General features: G+C 45.7%; 1 protein-coding gene across 3 annotated transcripts in view; it reads left to right on the plus strand.

Annotated features, from left to right (window-relative positions):
* Nucleotides 1–3,099, plus strand: part of PPARG (peroxisome proliferator activated receptor gamma) — a gene marked incomplete at its 5' end in the record, with an annotated part of 150,153 nt that extends 147,054 nt beyond the window's left edge. For all 3 annotated transcript variants that reach the window (XM_080675107.1, XM_080675106.1, XM_080675108.1), the window contains one exon: nt 570–3,099. In XM_080675107.1, the coding sequence (XP_080531233.1) occupies nt 570–817 (248 nt within the window). In that variant the 3' untranslated portion in view covers nt 818–3,099. The remainder of the gene's footprint in view (nt 1–569) is intronic.
* Nucleotides 3,100–20,423: the final 17,324 nt, after the last annotated feature.

Below are 20,423 nucleotides of genomic sequence, written 5' to 3' on the forward strand. Positions count from 1 at the left end.
TATAAAGAAGAAAGTGAAACTTACCTGCAACCACCTAGAAGAAACCTATGTTAAAATCTCAGGGTAAGGGTGGGGGCTGTCTGTCTTTACAAACTGTAAAAACTATGTCTTGTCTCTGAAAATATATATGGGATATTAAGCAAAAGAAAAGTCAAAGCTTGTTTTAGAAGCATATTTAAAGCTGTGGTGAAAAAGTAAGTACAGGTTATAAAACATAGACTCATCGAGAAGAAACAGAAGTCATAAATGAGATTTCTGAGTGAGTAGAAGCATACTGGCAGAAGAGTCCTCAGTCTGAGGAGGAGATTGCCTTTTTACCATGTTATGTCAACTGATTACACAGATTAAGTCCTGGCCAGGAAAAGAATGCCCCTGGAAAGGGCTCTGATTCATTCCATCCTCCTGTATGCAGTTCTTGCTTGCTATTACTTACTCTCTCTTCCAACCTTATTTTAAAACCAAAGCAAATCAAACCAAGAAAAAGATGGGTGAGTAGTTTGGCTGAATATGCTTCTAATGTGGGGCCAGAGAATTTTGTAACTGAACCTCCTGTTCTTCTGCTCCCCCAGACCGCCCAGGTTTGCTGAATGTGAAGCCCATTGAGGACATACAAGACAACTTGCTGCAAGCCTTGGAGCTCCAGCTCAAGATGAACCACCCCGAGTCCTCTCAGCTCTTTGCCAAGCTGCTCCAGAAAATGACAGACCTCAGACAAATTGTAACAGAACATGTGCAGCTATTGCAAGTAATAAAGAAAACAGAGACAGACATGAGTCTTCACCCACTCCTACAGGAAATATACAAGGACTTGTATTAGCAGAGAAGTCCTAATTCACTGACAACGTTTTCCTTCTTCCAATTGCACTATTGAGAGAAGATCTGACACCTAAAAAATTTACTGTGAAAAAGCATTTTAAAAAGAAAGGGTTTAGAATAATAGATCTATTTTATGCATATTGTTTATAAAGATACATTTACAATTTACTTTTAATATTAAAAATGACCACATTATGAAATTGGTGGATGTATTTGAAGACTAAGTCTGATGTGTTCTCCAATCCAGGCTTTTTCCTTTTATTTTCTTCTCAATTTCACTCTTTCCTCCCTCCCTTTCTCTATGTCTGTATCCCTCCTTGTATGCCTGCCTTCCTTCTTTCCTTTGTTTTTCTTTCTTCTTTCTTACACATTTTTTTGAAATGTGAATAGAACTTCTTCTGATCAGCTTTCACTCTTGGTAAATTAATTATTTACTCAACTTACAACTTTTCTGAACCCCCATCTGTTTTAACAATCACAACTAAGAAGGGAAAGGGAACTTCAGGACCAAAAACTTCTCGGAGCATGTTTCTTAACCTGGATGTGCTCATTTGAAGCACATCCCTAGGCCTATCAAGAATCCAATCTTCCACAATCCCAACCAAGATTTTCATTCACCAAAAGCAGCCCACTAACAGGATATCAAGGTGTACACAAATACCCAGTGGCAAGTTATGAACTATTAGAAACTGTGAGTAACACAGAAGTGTTTTAAAATTTGGCACCTGCCAAAAAGAACTTACAATTGAGTTCAGGAGAAAAGATTAATCTTTCATCAAAAAAACAGATTATAATGCACAGTGTAATCCTGTGCCAAATGAATGAATGAACAAAGAACTATAAGAGTTCAAAGGAAGTGAAGATTAATGAAGATTGGAATAGTCAAGAGTAACTAAATTCATTGAAGAGGGCCTCAAAGGATGTGTTGGATTTGCGATAGGTAGAGAGTGGAAGAGAAAACATTCTAAGAAAGCAAGACAGCAGGAACAAGATGAAGAAGAAACCAAAACAAAACATGAATGAGGGAGAAGAACCATGTTGTGTAGTATGTATGTAATGTATGTAGAGTAATTTTGCTAGAGTTATTCCTATCATCTTCTTTGGGACCACCTTGCCCAGGGATTTCTTTTCTGACCTCAAAGGTTAATTATCCATATCATTGAGGTAATGCATACGTCCCCAGCAAGCAGGTTATATGTTCCCTAAAAGCAGAGACCTTCTTGGCACAATTAATAGATTCTTTGATTGAAGCCACCACATTTAAGAGCATTGCTTACCAATGAACTCACAATACTCTCCGGAGGTCTCTTTGCCAGGATGATTGTTTTCACTGACCTAAATGATTTCCCTGCTACTTCTCCCTTACTTTATCTTTCCTTATGGTATTAATACTCAGGAGAACATCACTTGACATTTGAAGCTTTCAAGCCAAAATATCAGGAAACACCTTTTCATCCTTTACCCCAAAATAAACAGACCTCCAAAGAGTCAGGTTACAGAAGTGAGTCCTTACCCCGGCCCTAAAAATGTAGGTTCCCTAACCCTTTAGGAGAGACAACACCCGAGCTCCAACCTTTAGAATAGATGTAACCACGTCATATTGGGACCAGCGACTGAAGCCATTGTGTAAGTGACACCAAAACATTGAGGAAAAGTGTGACAAATTCAGTTCATCATATGGCTATTTTTTCTTTCCTTCATTGATGCCAAGCATCAGGATATTTTGAAATATCCACTGACTAGAGGCTTCACTGTTGTTCCACGTGGAGAGTTCATCATCCAGGAGAGCTTGAGAAAGAAAGAACGGGCAGGCAGTAGACAAGGTGAGGATTCCACCTCAGAGGAGATCCCTTGTTTACAAGATTTACCAAACAAAAAGTCTTTCAGCGCGCTGCCTGCTCTCAGTTCCCACCAGCACTTCACAGCCCATCCAAGCCCTTTTCACATTCTAGGAGCTGTGGCTGCCAATGTGGGGAGGGAAGGGGATGCTCTCAGCTCTTTGGCACCGATGATAAGCATTAAATAGCTTTTAAATTCTGGCAGCTTTAAAATTCCCATCTCCTCTGACTTTTTCCCTGTGGTTTGGACGATCATTTGCTAAATATTTTATGACAAATCATATACAGCCTCCAAAGCTCCTGCTTTCTCCGTCTCCCTTTCCCCCAGGATGATTCACAAGTTAATCAACAACTATATCATCAGTTATTCATAGTACTTTCTCCGGACACAAACACATTTTCAGGTTTGTGTTAATAAAGAAGGAAACTAACTTTGGTCAAGAGTAAAAAAAAAAAAAAAAAAAAAGAAGTTTCAAGGCACCCATGAGAGCCCTACCCCAGCACTGCCCTGGCATATGACCTGCTCCTCTCTCATCTCCATGCTGTGCTTGCAGCGCAGGAAGAGCAAAGGTACATATGGAAGAAACTATATCTGCCCACCCTGTTTCTCTAGCCACAGTCAAAAATGCCTGACCTGAGTTTCTGTCTTCTTTTTTAAAATTTAGATGAGGAATAAGAGGACTGAGGCTTTTTCAATAAGAACTCAAGAGAATCAGGAAGCATTAGGTGGTGTCACATAGCAAATTCTCAATTATAAGCTTGGAGGCAGAAATCAGAGGGACAGCTACATCAATTGCACTGAGGAAAAGAGGGTGGGGAGAAAATTAGCTTCTGTGGTAGTTGCTACTGAATAACTTTTTCTCAGGCCCCTTAAGGCTATCAAAGGCAGATCCTTTTTGTGGGCAGGCCTTGACTTGGTTGACATCTACTACTGTTTGGTGCTGATAAAGCAAGTCAGGATGAGAGGAGTTGGAAATTGGTCCCCAGATACCTATTCCCTTGGAAATACCTACTGGAGAGCAGGGGTTGGCATGGGGACCCCTAAAGAAAGCCAATTTCTGTTCTAAAGCCCAAGAGAAAGAACCAAAGTTCATTTCCAGCAGGAACATCCCCATTGCTTTCTCTTTGCTCCTCTTTTCCCACACTCACTGGAAGAGTTTGTGGCTATGAGACAAAGGGACCAAGATGCCTGTGCTTCACGAGGTAGCCACCTACCTATTTTTCTCTTACCTCACCCTGGTTCTTGGCCCTGGCTCCTGTTGTCTCTGTTTGCATTATTATCACTGTTGTCTGTGTATCCCAAAACTCACCATGTGATTGTACATGTTAGGCCTTCCAGTTAATTCTTATTCAAATGAAATAAAATAGCAGGATCTTAATAGTTTAAAAGACCATCCGATGTCATCTAATCCCACTTCATTCATCAAATATAAACTCGGTTCATACTCCAGTCAAGTCTGCCACCATATGAAGATGAGTAACTAGGCCCTGTCCTCAAGGGTATCACAGTCTGTTGATGAAGTCAGACACATAATTACAACTCAAGCCAAGTGATAAAAATGCCTGTAGATGTGAAAAGGGAATCAGAGGATGTGGGTAGACACAGAAGTCTTAACAGTACATAATGGGTTCAAAAAACCACAAGAAGTTATGTATGGCTGCAATAGCTTAGGGGTGAGAAGTGATGTAACCAAGTCAGCAACAGATTGTGCTGAGGCTCTTTCTCCATGGTAAGGAGCTACCTTGGATGGTATCATAGGCACTTGAGTTCTGGTGGATGTTACCAGCCAGAAGAGGGACAGGATCAAACTTGCATTTTGGAAAGTCAGCTCTCTAAAAGTCAAATCCCCTCTACACTGCTTCCAATGGTTGTCCAGCCCCTGAACAAGTACCTGAGGGACAGGAAGCTCTCTCCCTTCTTGACCCCTTGATTTCCATCTTGTAGGCCTAGCTCTGCTCCTGGGGTCACACATACCACATGTTTGTTCCTGCACCCTGGGGACTGTGACTCACCTTATTCTCTTCAATCAGGTTACAATCTTTTGGCTGGCTGAAGAACCCTGGTTCCCTCCCCCGCTTGCTGTCCATCCCAGCTGCTCCTAGGAGTGAGGCCTCACATCCCCCTAACTTGCAAAGTTCTGCATTCATGGCAAGGTCATTTCTACCGCCATATATCAAAACTTGCCCATCCTACACCCATTTCCAGACAGTTCCTCCAGTTATCATAGAATTCTAGAAAATCAGAGCTCAAAGGAGCCAATCAACTCAAGTGACAGATGAGAACCCTGAGGAACAAAGAAGTTAAGTAGCATATGCCCAAGGTCCTAGGAGTCTACTAGGATTAACTTATGCAAAGGTGCTGTATGACACATACTCTTCTCATCACTCACATTGCCACCGGGGGGATTGGCAGTTTAACAAGAAAATCTCGAAGTGTGTGACAGGTTTGAAGCTAGTATGAGTAATTGCACTGAAGAGTAAAGAAAAGAATGGAACGAAGTTCTGGGAGGGATTATTGTGACAATCAAGAGATTATTATGTAAATTATTTAGGATTATGTCTGGCACATAGTAGGTACAACTGTATGGGAGATAATATCCTAAGGTGGGCTTTAGATTTAGACTTATTTGGGTTAAAATTCTAACTGTACCACCTACTCATTCTATAACCATATGGCTCTTGGTCAATCTCTTAACCTCTTTAGGCCTTCATTGCCCTCATATGTAAAATGGGATAACAGTACCCACCTTACAGGATTATCATGAGGATTAAATATAATAGTGGCTGTAAAACACTTCAGTTTCTTGGCACATCTTAACCAGTCGGTCGGTATGGCCACAGAGAACATTATTGCCATTGTTATTATTAAAGTGTCCTTCATTTAAGAAGGCATCCTGGGCCTATGGAACAGGTTCTTCCTACTCAAGACTTCTGGACCTTCACCTGAATATCCTGTAGATTCACATCAGGAAAAGGGATTGGATTTCAGTTTTTGGCAGTCCAGTAAAAATATGTTCTCTTAAAAGTATTTTGCCCCCAATCAATATGTATTAGGAGAAAGTAATTATTTGATAGACAACTTTTGTGTTCTAATTTAGAACAAATGCAGGGATGAGGCTAAGAAAACATTTTCTCCAAAAAGTAGTGGGACTTTTCTCTTGTGACTTATGCTCCTAATTTTAGACCAATATTACATAGTTTGCATTTCCAGAGGGGTTATGAAGAATAAGAAAATTGCTAATTTGAGTCTGTAGGGAGTAGGTTGGGATATTTCCATCCCCTCTGGAGTTTTGTAAATATGTTCCAGGCCAAAACTTCCCAGGAGAGTGCCATTCCTGGGATCTATTCAGTGCCATGGGCTGGGCTCACAGAGGATCCAAGTGGTTTTCTGCAAGCGTTGGAAAACTGTTGGATTCTCTGGCCACTTCTCCACAACACCAGGGGCCATGAAGTGTATTTGAGAGCATCCACTGTCAGTTTGAGTCTTAGCCCTGCCACTTTATAGGTATGTGGCCTTGAGCAAGTCACCTTTCTCTTTGGGGACATAGTACCTGGCCTTTAGAAGTCCCCCAGCAAACGACATCTAATTCATTCATCATGAATAAAGGAATGAGTCTCAATTTCCCTATTTGTAAAATGGGGAGGAGACATACTCTACATGTCTCATAGAATATCACATGAAGGAAGCAGAGCAAGCATGATCACCATGATTCAGAAAAAGAAGTGACGCTTGTTGAGGGAAAGGAGCTAACCCAAGGTTCCACAAAAGAAAGGTAGATGCATGAGCTTAGGCTAGGCCTGGGGCTTCCTGAGACCCATCCATTTAGGGCCCTTTTCTCCTATGCACTGCTGTCTCTGAAAGAACCTAAGATGTGTTGCCTGGTAATCAGGGCACAGGCTTATGGCAATTCAGTTTGAATTTTGGCTCTGCCACGTGCTAGCTGTGTGACCTCAGGCAAGTTGCTTCCTGTCTCTGAGCTTTAGCCTCTTCATCTAGTTTGTGGAAAATCCAGCTCCTACTTTGTAGAGTTGTAAAGATGAGAGGTCATACATAGGTGACATGCCCAGGGCCCCTAAACAATGAAAATCTTCTAAAGACAAGTACCTCCAACCTGACACAAATTGCTAGGTGCTTGTCCTGACCTGGAACATGGGTGATCATTGTCCTCAATCCGAGAAGAAACCATGAGACTCCAGCCTGTGGGGAATTGTCTAGTGTTGACCTGGGTTCTGACAGTGATTTGCTGTGGCCCTTGGGAATTTGCTTTCTCTGGGCCTCAGTTTCCCTTTCTACACAGTCAGAGGCTCTGTTCTGCCCTTCCAGCTCTGACACCCCAGGAGTCTCTAGGGGAGGCTGGAAGAGAGACAGAGTTCTCTGGCTGACCATCAGAAGCCTGTGTTCTCTGTTGCCTGAGAGCGTTCTCCCCTCCACAGGCCTGGGCCTGGACAGGACAAAAGCCAGCACTCATTAGGGCCTGGGGCTGCTCCAGCCAGAGGGGGCAACGCCTCCAAGGGGAGGGGAGGGGCCATCAGATGGCTGGTTGGTTCCCACCCAAGCCAAGCTGCTGAGAGAGGGGCGTTGTGCTGAGTCAGCGCCCTGGCAGCCAGGCACTGGGGCTCCCTGGCCTCCGGAGCCTGCCAGATGAGATGCAGCCAGGAGGGCCTCTGAGGAGCCCAGCGTGTTATCAGTGATGCTGCCGCTGCTGCCACAGCCACAGGAACTGTGCCCTAAAAAAAGCATATCCCCAGCCAGGCCTCCCAGGGCTCTGGGGTGGGGACCGCTGTTGGTGAAGGAGCTGCCTCCTTCGGGGAAGATTCTAGCCAGGGCTGCCTCTGCCCTCTCTGGTCTCCCCACTCAGTCCCCAATGATAGTCATTATTCTCTCAAACACCAAGTACAAGCTCTACTTAGCAGTCATTTAATCCTTCCAAAACCCAGGGAGGTTGTTTATGGGTTAGGGTCCCATAGGAAATAACTGACTCACTCAAAAGGGACCATTGGAGAGCATGTAGTGCAGAGACTATTCACAAAGCAGGGGAGGGGGGCGTCAAGGGAAACCAATAAAGGATGGTGAGACACCCCAAGACTAGCCACAGCAGAAAACCTTTCCTAGCCCTAACGCTGAGGGAAAATGAAGAGCTGAGCCATAGAAGAGGGGCTGCGGCCTGAACACCATCACTGCCATCCTCCAGACAGCAGAGAATAGGAGGGGATAGACATCCCATCCTTTCTCCTCCCATCCTCCCAACTGATCTCTCCTTGGCCAAATCCTATGGGAAACCAGAACAAAAGAGCCCATGGACAGGATCCATAGGATTCAGCCTATGGGGGCACCAAGCCGGGTAGAGAAGGGTGGAGGAAGGGTGAACCTGCGGGGCAGCGTAGGTAGATGGTAACGGGAAGCCCATACACTTGCAAAGGAAACAGAGAATCTTAATTCTCAGGTCACTGAATGGTAACTATCCACTCTGTGATTCAAACTCAGGTCTGTCTAGCTCCAAAGCCAGAGTTCTTCCCACTGTTTCAACTAGCTGTAGCAGCAGGCCTAGGGGACCAGGACAAGAAGGAGAGCATCCAACATCTCCTTAGGCCCCCTAGCCAGGGTGGCCCTGGTACCTGGGAACTGGCACAGTCTGATTGGGTGCTTCCCACATATTTCCATCACATTCCCTGGAGAGCTAAAGAGGGTAGCCCAAAACAGCCCACACATGTTTTATCCTAAAGGATAATGCAAGCTTTGTAGTTTATTCACAAAAATATATATTTTTAAAATTTAAATTGTTTAAACTATCACTTAGAAATTACTTAATTTATTTCTACCTACCCCAAAACTTCAGGAAGGAAAAAAAATTAGTTTTTCTCAAATTTTCTATGGCTTCAAGTACCCCTAAGATAGTGCCATGTACCCCAATCTGAGAAACACAGGACCTAGTGTCCTATAGGGAAAGAAGTTACTTGCCCAACATCACACAGCTAATAATCAAACATTGAGACACAGGAAATCTGGCCAAAATGGGGCCCCGGAGAGAGCCTCCATAGGGAATCACCAGCGCTCAGCCTGGGAGAGGAAAGGAGGAAGAGATTTGAGCTCAAAGTCAGCAAATGTTCACTGACATTCTTTGTCCCCGACTCGGGATACTCTCACCATCAAGAGGCTCACACTCTCCTAGAGGAGATGGGCATGTAATCTGACAATGCCAACACCACCTGACAAGTGGAAGGAAGTGGAAGGGCTGGAGGCAGGCAGGTGGGTTCAAAGCACCAACCTTGCCATGTCTTGGCTGTATAACCTTGGGCAAAGCCATTTATCCTTTCTGGGTTTCAATTTCCTCTTTTATTTTTAATGTTCTCTGTTTTATCTTTTATAATTGGGAAAGATCATACCTACCTCATATGGTGAGGAAAAATGAGATGATGAAAGCGCACGGCCCTTTGACTCAGCAAATGTGAACTAATTATTGCCTTCTTGCTATGATAAATGTGAGGACAAAGAACTGCATGTGTCAGGGCTAAATAAGATAGCCATGATTTTCCAATCAAAACATGCACGTGAAATCCGACATCAAAATAGGTTCTCTTAAGTTTCCCATCTAATCTGAGAGCTCTGGTGTTTGCAGCTGTGGGAGGGGTGAGGGAAGGCTTCACAGAGGAAGTGACATTTGAGATGGACTGAGAGATTTATAAGGGTTGTCCAGGCAGACAGGATTGTCTAGGCAAGGACTCGCGTGCAAAGGCACATGGCATGTTAGGAAGGATTAGTATTTTGGTGTAACTGGAACAGAAGGGTGTTGGGGGAAGGCAGAGGGCTGGAACAGTGAGTGGAATCAGATTAGGGTGGGAGCCTATACTAACGCACAAAGAGGTTTGGACTTTATCCGAGGGGGAGTGGAGAGCATGGAAGATTTCAGCAGGATGTAGCAAATCTGATACATTTACTCTAGCGATCCCTCTGCCAGCCAGGAAGGAGATAGGACTTGACGAGAGGCGGGAAGACTGGGAGGCTATGACAGTCTTTGGGACAAGCGGTGATGGCAGCATGAACCAGGGGAGGGTGCTGGCAGTGGAGTCAGAGGAGCAGATAGATTTGGGAAACAGTCCAAGGTCTGCTTAACGTGGGGGTGGGAGAGAGCATCACTGCAGGGTGATCCTTGAGGTTTGACTGGGCAACAGGACAGGACAGGGACATGCTCATTCCTGAGGTTTGGTCATGTGTGAGACAGGATAGCAAGTTCTGCTTTAGGCAGAGCAAGGGTGGGAACCTGTTGGACATCCAGGTGAGGTGTCTGATTGGCTGTTAGATAGATGGTAGGAGTGATGAAAGAAGGTCAGCCACAGGATGGCGAAGTAACGACCGAAAAATATTCCAAAACGTGGCTCCGTTTTCCCACCAAGGTCTTCTTTTTATCCATTGGTTCCCTAAATATTTAGTGGTTTCTACATCCTAGAGACTGTTGGAGGAGTAGGATTCCATTCAACTACCAGCTCTTAAGAGCCTCCCATGGGCAAGGACATATGTCAACTCATTTCTCCTACACACTGACCATCTGAGATGAGTAGTATTCTTTCCATTTCACTATCTCCTCTAAGAACTGGGGGTTAGAGACCTGCCTAAATGGGTGTTTCAGTGCAGTCTCTACACACACCGACACACCCCATTCCAGAGGTATGTCTTGCTCTGACTCCCAAAGACTTTATTTTCTCCTGTAACTCAACAGAAAACTCCCCTGAATTCCTATCTCTCCTTTTAGAGCAAGAGTTTTATTATCGGGAAGCAGTGGCCCAGACGGAGGTGGGGCCCAGGGTCAGAGTCCTTTCACTCTTAGATTCCTCTTCCTGCAGGCTCCTGCCTCCCGTTTCCAGCCCAGTAGACCTCTCTCCTCACCCCAACTGGTGAACCCACACCTCAGCCAGAGCCCAAAACTGCTTGCCACGGTCGAAATTCAGCACCCTGGTCTGATTCCCTGAGTATGCTTCCTTTCAACCCCCATTTTCTTCAGGCCTGAAATCTTGAGGCCTCAGTTTTCTCATCAGTAAAATGTAGGTGACAGTCATTTTACATTAAATTTTACGTTTTAGCAAGGCTGATTGGAGGATCAAATGAGCTAATGAGGAGAAAGTGCTTTGCAAACACTGTAAACTAGAAACCGTGGGGCCACTGAGTTATCACTATTATTATAGCTATTGTCTCCACCTGCCTCCTTGTGTCGGGCCTCAGGGCAGGTACACCCAAGACTAAAGCCCACACTTCAGTCTGAGACTAGGAAGATAAGCCCAGGACTCTACAGTTCCACCCCAGGGAGTCAACTTTTCTCCCTGGAGCTAGGGGAGGCTCCCAAGCCAACTCTCGGCCCAGGTTTTATGAGCTCAGGGAGGGTTTACACTATGACTAATATCCCATCCTCTCATTCCCCAAGTCGCCACTACCTGCTGGACAGGAAGTCTGAGGGACTCAACCCCCCTTAATCACCGCCACCTCCCCATGACCCGCCTCAATCGCTTCTCTTTACAGTCAGGCAGAGCCGGCTGGGCCTCCTCAAACTTCCATATCTGCACTGGGAGATCACTGATAGGGCTAATGGCGTTTGCTTGCCTCCACGCCCTGGGCCCAGCATTCCAAAAGTCACGCAACCCCACAGGCCCAGGGCGGAAACTGATTCCCACAGCAGCAAGGCATGAGCACAGGAGCCTCCCCACCCCATAAAACACATGAAACGAGCCTTTCTTCATGGCCACCTGGCCAGCCAGTCTCAAAGCCATAGGGCAGTCTGCCCTCTTCCCAATTACTCCCCACCTCCATCCCTCTGCCTTAGCCCTATCACCCACCTATGTTCTCTCGGTTCCCAGGGACCTCAAGACCCTTCCATCTCCCCTGCAAGGAGGAAGAAAGTTGTTAACCTGAGAGCCACTCCATTTAATTCCTTATGTATTCACGCATTCATTCAATACCCACCAAGCTTCTTCTCTGAGCCAGGCCCCCGTTGCTGAATGCTGGGGACATAAAGATGCATGAGACAGTTGCTGCCCTCAAGGAGTACGTAGTCAGGATTGGAAGGGGGAGAGTGGAGGTTGAGAGACCATTTGGGAGGCTGTTGCAGTCCCACCCATATCTCTCACCCTCGCCACTAGAGCACACATGGCCTGACTCAGCTGCCAGCCCCTGCATTGCTTTGCCTGATTGAGTTGCCAGGCTCTGAATGCTCCCCCAGGAGCAGCGCTTAGTCAGACTGATGAGAGTGGGGTAAACACCCCAGCTCTCTCACCCCCTAGGTAGATGCAATTTTACTGATTCCCAGAGTTTCCACTGGGATTAAGATCCAGTCTCCCACAGGGATAATCAGTTTGAGAACACACTGTTTTTTGGCTGACTTCTCTTCCAGGTCTCACTTTCTCATTCCCCTACTGGTGTTCTCTTCACCTTCCCGATAAACTACTTATACTCAGATCCTTGTGCATGGTCTGCTTGTGGGGGAGCCCAAACTAAGACACCAGAGTAGCAATAGCAGTAGCCAGAATTAGGACAATGGCATTTACCCATTCAATCAGGGTTAATGCCCTGAGCACCTACTGTATATCAGATCCTGGGTGCGGGGGACACTGGGGATGACCCCATCATGGGTTCTGCCTCAAGGAATGCACTATCTAGCCCAGCCGGTGTGGCTCCGTGGTTGAGTGTCAACCTACAGATCAGGAGATCACAGTTCGATTCCCGGTCAGGGCATATGCCCAGGTTGCAGGCTCAATCCCCAGTGTGGGGCATGCAGGAGGCAGCTGATCAATGATTCTCTCTCATCATTTATATTTCTATCTTCCTTCCTCTCTGAAATATATATATATATATATTTAAAAGAAATGCACTATCTAGTGAGGGAGGCAGACAAGTAAACCAACAGTTACCAGTCAGAGCAATGTGGGCAATAACACAACTTGGTCCAGGAGGCTATGGATACACAAAGAAGAGTCCCTAACTCAGTCTGGGAAAAGAAGGAGGCAACCACTAAGCTGAGTCTTAAAAGTCCAATAGGAGTCGGCCAGCGGAGAAAGTGTGGAAGGGTGTTCCAGGGAAAGGAAAGGTATAGATGAGGTATGACCAGGCCTGGCCTCATTCTGAAAACACTAAGTAACCCACTGAGGATGGGACACTCGCCTCATGGGAAAGAATAGTAGGAAATGATGCAGAATTCAGATCCTAAAAGGTCTCTTGTATTTCCAACATTTGCATTTTTATTTATTGATTTCAGAGAGAGGAAGCGGGAGGGAGAGAGGGATAGAAACATCTGCGATGAGAAAGAATCATTGATCAGCTGCCTCCTGCATGCCCCTACTGGGAACCGAACCTACAACCCAGGCATATGCCCTGACTGGGAATCGAACCATGATCTCCTGTTTCATGGGTTAACTCTCAACTACTAAGCCACATCAGCTGGGCAACATTTGCATTTTTAAAAGGGAAATCTGAATAGAGCAATGTTTAACCCCAAGAAATGAAGCTCTAACAGGGGTGTATTTCAGACACCTGAGGAGCAGTTGTGCCAAGCAAGGTCCTTCACTTCTCCTGTCCTGCTTCATTGGGTTCCAGGCCTGGCATAACTAGATAACTGTTTGCAGAGGGTGCTGGCGCATCTCTGCAGTAAGGACTCACAATCTTTGGGAGACAGGTTAGACCAGAAGAACACCTATAAGGCAGCACCCAGCTTCCCCTCTCCAGCCATTCAAGCTGGTGCCTGGCAGAACACCTTGCAGGTCCAGCTCCCACTCTTCTCAAAGATCCCTGTCTACTAAAAATATGGGGAAATCAGGTTTTGGTAATAATTTATGTGGGTTCGAGGGAGGTGTAACTCAGACATGCCTGGGCACCTCAGGTGAGCCCTTGGAATGGAGCCACCCAAAGCCAGTCCCCTTGGGGAACTGAGAAGCCTGTGAATTGGGATGGAACAATTGGGTAACAAAGACTTCAGTGGAGGGAAGTGTACTTCCAAGCACAGCAGGAGGCTGTCACTTAAATCTCTTCCCTGCTCCATTGACATATCCTAGGAAAGAAGAGGCCTCTGAATAAAATCTAAAAGAGCTGCTTTAATAAAATCTTTTCCAAATTCTTAGAAGTTCTCCAGTGTAGTTCTCCACTGGATTTAAGAATCCAGTGGGGCTCTTGTAAAATTTTTATACCCCTTTTTAAGAAGAGGTAAGTGAAACTCAAAATTGCTAAGTCATTTGCCCAAGGGTACACCATCTTTCAGTCAGCAGAGAAGGGAGGGAGCCAATTTCTCACATTGCACTTCTACTGAAGCTCTGACACCGCATAGAAGTCCAGGAGGCCCCAGACCAAGAACTGCAAGTCTTTTCAGGTAGCACATGACAATGTCCAGAACTTCAACCTGATTACACCAGCCAAAGTCACATAATATACTACTACCTAACCAATTACTATTTCCAGCGGAATACAAAAAGCCAGTGGGTTTCTCCCAACATCACACACCCATCCCTGAAGCAGGGAGTGGGATACCCATCTCCACATGTTGGGGAGGTGAGACCATCTCCTAACAAAAATCAGGGAGAACGGAAATGGATTCTGGAGGAGCAAATACCTTATGACCACTACAGTCACATGAGGGAAATATGATTTATTCCATCCACAGTAAGGCATGGAGCACATACAGAATTGTGTCAGGTTCCCACCAGGAAACAAACACCTTCAGATCAGATAATTTGAAAAGAGTTTAATAAAGGGATTATTTTACAAAGGCATGGACAGGATGCAGAGAAGCCACGAGGATTGGGCATAACCCAGGGCTAGTCACAGTGACAAAGAGAGAGGGCAGTCACCACCACCTGGAGAGAGAGCGAGCTGTGTAAAGAACATGGTCTGACAGGAGCAATGACCTTGGTCCAAGAGATAGCCAGCTCATAGGGACATAGGGACCCCACAGGGAGAGAAGTAGGAAAATGAGTCCCAGGTCCCTCTCTCCTTCTCCCTCTGGTCTCTTGAATGTGTCCCATTGACTGAAGCAGGCCAGAAACCAGAGGGCAATGATGCCTGTTGAAGCAGACCATTCAAGTCAGCATCCAGGGTGCAAAGCATTGAGGAAAATGTAGGGCATGGACCTAGAGAGGCAGATGAAAGGTGGCCAGCACATCTGAAAACCCAGCATCTCTTAGGAGCAGGTTGGAACCCTTGGTCCTCACACTGGGGAAACTATTTCAAGCAGCACTCTCAATGTTATTCAGAACATCTTAACATTATCATTGTGGACCCCGACAATCTGTACTGTAGACAAATATCCCAGGTACTCCTGAAAGACAAGAGTAGTAAACCACAATTGGGGAAACTTCCATGCAGAATGAAATATCATGTTTAGGCACTGGGGGTCATGAGCAAGTCAGAGTCCCTCAAAATAGGGAATGAATGGTTAATTGCATTGATATATAATTTTGTACTCAGAGTGTATCAGTTATCTACTGCTGCATAACAAATTACCCCAAAATCTGGTGCCAAAAACAATAATAATCACCTATTATTTCACATAGTGACTGTGGGTAAGAAATTTGAAGACTGCTTAGCTGAGAAGTTTTGTCTCTGAGTGTCTCTTGAGATGGCATCAAGATGTCAGCTGGAGCCTCAGCCAGTGTGGCTCAGTTGGTTGGCCATCATCCCGTGCACCAAAGGGTCATGTGTTCAATTCCCAGTCAGAGCACATGCCCAGATTGCAGGTTTGATTCCCAGTCAGGGCACATTATCCCCAGTTGGGGCATGTGTGGGAGGCAACCAATCAATGTTTCACTCTCACATCAATATTTCTCTAACTCTCTCCCTCTCCCTTCCTCTCTCTCTAAAACCAATAAAAGCATATCCTTGGCTAGTCCCACACCTATGGGTGGCAGATAAAAATAGGAAGGAAAGCCCAGCTGGCATGGCTCCGTGGTTGAGCATTGACCTATGAACCAGGAGGTCATGGTTCAATTCCTGGTTGGTCACATGCCCGGGTTGCTGGCTCAATCCCCAATTGGGAGTGTGAAGGAGGCAGCCGATCAATGATTCTCTCTCATCATTGATATTTCTCTCTCTCTCTCTCTCTCTCTCTCTCTCTCTCTCTCTCTCTCTCTCTCTGTCTCTCTCTCTCTCTCTGTCTCTCTCTCTCTCCCTCCCTCCCTTCATCTCTAAAATCAATTAAAATATTTTTTTTAATTGGGAGGGATATTTTGTCTGAAGAGGTTCCCCCTGAGGAGCGAGGGTTCTCAGCTCCACACCAGGCCCCCTAGCCCAGGGTTCCAGTGCCAGGTAGAGAAGTCCCCACAACTTCTGGTTGTAAAAACCAGTGGGAATTGTGGCTGAGTGAGAGGGAGGACTGCTGGAGTCCCAGGCATTCCTCTTAAAGAGCCTGCACATGGACTTACCCAGACTCACTTTTTCTGAGTTCCAGCACTGGGGCAACAGCCCTGGCATCAGGGCAAGGGATAGAGGGATAGCTTTCTCCTGACAGAAGTGCTGTCAGAGGCTAAGTGCTGACAGAATTGGCAAGTGGGCACCATATCCGAGTCTCCATCAACTGGGCTATCACTACTTGCCCCACCCTGGTGATTCCCTGAGACCCCACCCAATTTTGGGGCCCACCCAATCTGTTTTAGTGGCTTTTCTATACAAATGGCCTGTCGTGGTTCATGCTTCAGACTTTCCTAAAAACAAGCAGCATCTAGCCTCAGCATGCCCCGTAGCTCTTGCTAATTGACCCCAGGCCTGGCACTAGCAGCAGAGGATCTTGGTTTATAGTTTGGCCTCTCCTGGGCACCTCCAAGCCCAGCACAAGTAGCAGTCATCTGCAGATCACTGTGTAGCTCATGCCAGGAGGCCCCAGGCAGAACACATGCAGTGGCCAACCGTGGCCTGCACCTCCCAGAGGCCCTAGAGCCATCACAGCTGTGTACAACTTCAGACTACATTGAAGCACCACCCAACCACCTCCACCAGTGGTGATACATTCAAGGAGTGGATTCCATGGGTATAAGTCCTGCTCTGTGGGGTGGGCCCCTGCACAGCTGATCCTACACAATGATTGCAGCCAGTCCTTGCAGCTGATCATCCTGGTGGTAAATCCCTCCCATTGATATGAGTGATTTACCAATCAAGGCTCAACTACAACAGGAGGGTATACACAGCCCACACAGGGCAGTAAGGGGACACATGTGGAGTACCCATCTTGGGTGAACAGGGAGGCTATGCCATTGGATCCTATAGGATTCCTACATTAGGCCAATCTACCAATCCTGGAAGATATAGCAGCTCCACCTAATGCATACAAATAAACTCAGGGAGGCTGCCAAAATAAGGAGACAACGAAACATGTCCTAAATGAAAGAACAGAATAAAATTACAGAAAAATAACTAAACAAAATGGAGATGAGCAATCTACTAGATTCAGATTCAAAACACTGGTTATAAGGATACTTAATGAACTTAGAACTTCAATAGCATAAAAAAGGACATGGAAACCATAAAAAATAACCAGTGGTTAGAGCATCAGCCCATGCACTGAAGGATTGCAGATTTGATCCCCAGCCCCAGTCGGGGCATGTGTGGGAGGCAATCAATCAATGTGTCTCTCTCATCAATGTTTCTCTCCCCACTCCCCACTCCCTCTCTCCCTTCACTCTCTCTAAAAATCAATGGAAAAATATCCTCAGTTGAGGATTAACAAAAAAAAAATAATAAGAACCAGACAGAAAAGAAGGATACACTAACTGAAATGAAGAAGAATATTTACAGGGAATCAACAGTAGAGTAGATGAAGCCAATAATCAAATTATTGATTTGGAATATAAGCAAAAACACCCAATCAGAACAGCAAAAAGAAAAATGAGCCTAAAAAAATGAGGATAGGGGAAAACCAAGATGGCGGCATAGGTAAACACCTAAACTGCTGCCTCGCACAACAATTTCAAAACTACAACTAAAAGACAGAATGGACACCATCCAGAACCGCAGGAAAGCTGACTGAGTGAAAATTCTACAACTAGAAGGATAGAGAAAAGCTCACAGAGAATTGGAGGTACGGCAAAGGGTCTTTGTGCGCGCAGAGAGGAAGGGCGGCTGAGAGCCTGGCTGACTTTCTCTGGCGGAAGGGGGAAGGGAGCCCCCGACCGAACTGAACCCCGGTTCTGACTGCACTGAAACCCTGTTCCGGGCGAGCCCCTGGGGACCCACGCTCTTGTGGGGGGAGTCTGGACTCTCGGGCGGAGACTCAGGAGCCGGGGAAGGCGGAGGACTGAAAGTCCGCTCGCGCCAGTGCGCACAAAGGCTGCGGAGGCTGCCACAGGCATTCCCTAGCGGAAGGGAGTGAGAGGCTCCTGACGGCACTGAACCTCAGTTCTGACTGAAGTGAGCCCCAGTTCTGACTGCAGTGAACCCCAGTTCCAGGCGAGCCCCTGGGGACCCACGCTCTTGTGGGGGGAGTCTGGACTCTCGGGCGGAGAATCGGGAGCCGGGAAGGCAGAGGACTGAAGGCACACACGTGCGCGCAAGGGCAAGGCTGACGGGAAGCCAAGACTGAGACTCCACCCCATCCAAGCTGAGCACAGAGGCTATTGCAATTTGGCAAGTCTAATCCTATAAGGCTGTCTCCAGCACCGGACTTCTCCCAGCATAGACACAGCTGATCCTTACAGCCAACTGGCCTGGAGGTCAATTCTTCCCAGTTACACCAACAACAATCAAGACTTAATTACAACAAGGCTGTACACACAGTCCACAAAGGGGTGCACCAAGAGTGTCCACCTCAGGTTAACTGGGGAGGCAGACCCACTAGGCCAAATTGGAAACCTAGCACACAAATCTACCAACCCAGGGAAGCAGTGAAAATGCGGCGTCTAAGAATCAGATCACAAACAAAAGAAATGGAGGAAAACAAACGACTGGACATAGAATTCAAAACCACAGTTATAAGGCTTTTTAAGAATATCCTAGAAAAGGCCGATAAATATAACGAGACCCTCGAAGAGATGAAAAAGGACCAACTAGAAATTAAACATACACTGACTGAAATAAAAAATATTATACAGAGACCCAAAAACAGACAAGAGGAACACAAAAATCAAGTCAAAGAATTGAAATACAAAGAAGCAAAAAACACTCAACCGAAAAAGCAAAAAGCAAAAAAAAAAATCCAAAAAGTTGAAGATAATCTAAGAAGACTCTGGGACAACTTCAAGCGTACCAACATCAGAATTATGGGGGTGCCAGAAGAAGAGAGAGAGCAAGATACTGAAAACCTATTTGAAGAAATAAAGACCAAAAACTTCCCCCACCTGGTGAAAGAAATAGACTTACAAGTCCAGGAAGCCCACAGAACCCCAAACAAAAGGAATCCAAAGAGGACTACACCAAGACACATCATAATTAAAATGCCAAGAGCAAAAGACAAAGAGAGAATATTAAAAGCAGCAAGAGAAAAACAGTTAATTACCTACAAGGGAGCACCCATACGACTGTCAGCTGACTTTTCAACAGAAACTATGCAGGCCAGACGGGAGTGGCAAGAAATTTTCAATGTGATGAGTAGCAAAAACCTACAACCAAGATTACTCTACCCAGCAAAGCTATCATTCAGAATTGAAGGGCAGATAAAGAGTTTCACAGACAAGAAAAAGCTAAAGGAGTTCATCACCACCAAACCAGTATTATATGAAATGCTGAAAGGTATTCTTAAAGAAGAGGAAGAAGAAAAAAGGAAAGATAAAAATTATGAACAACAAATACATATCTATCAACAAGTGAACCTAAAAAGCAAGTAAATTAAAAACCTGAGGAACAGAATAATCTGGTGAATATAATAGAATCAGGGGCATAGAAAGGGAGTGGACTGATAATTCTCAGGGGGAAAAGGGTATGGGGGGGTTCATAAAGAGACTGGACAAAAATCATACACCTATGGATGAGGACAGTGGGGGGTAGGTAAGGGCAGAAGGTGGGGTGGGAAATGGGTGGAGGGGAGCTATGGGGGAAAAAATGAGAAATAATTGTAATAATCTGAATAAAGATTTATTTAATAAAAAAAATAAAAATAAAATTAAAAAAAAAATGAGGATAGTGTAAGGAAACTCTGGAACAACTTTAGGGATACCAATCTTACCTAATAAAAGAGAAACATGCAAATTAACCATCACTCCGCTATGCCCACAGCCAGTCAGAGTGAGTATACAAATTAACCCAACAAAGATGGAGGTTAATTTGCATATGCAGGCGCAGAGGGGTGTGAAGCCTGCTATGAGGGGAAGGGGGGTGGTGGAGGGAGCTAATGGAGTGGTACTCCAGACAGAAGCGAGGACTTGCAGTCTCCGGACGGCCCGGGAGCAGGGACGTGCCAGCTCCTGGTAGGAGTGGGGACATGCCGGCTCCAGGCGGCCTGGGAGCGGGGATGTGCTGGCTCCCAGGCTGCCGGGGAGCGGGGACTTGCCGGCTCCTGGCGGGAGCAGGGACGTGCCCGCTCCCGGGCGGCTGGGAGTAAAGCCAGGGGCCTATTCTTGCATGAATATCGTGCAACAGGCCTCTATTATTCACATAATGGTGGTGCCAGAAGGAGAAGAGAGAGAGCAAGAAATTGAAAGCCTATTTGAAAACATAATAACTGAAAACTTTCCTAACCTGGTGAAGGAAATAGACATATAAGTTCAGGTAGCAGAGAATCCCAAACAAGATGAATCCAAAGAGGCCCATACCAAGACACATCATAATTAAAATGCAAAAGATTAAATACAGAGAGTATCTTAAAAGCAGCAAGAGAA

The sequence above is a fragment of the Plecotus auritus genome (genome assembly GCF_963455305.1).
Source record: "Plecotus auritus genome assembly, chromosome: 6".
NCBI lineage: Eukaryota > Metazoa > Chordata > Mammalia > Chiroptera > Vespertilionidae > Plecotus > Plecotus auritus.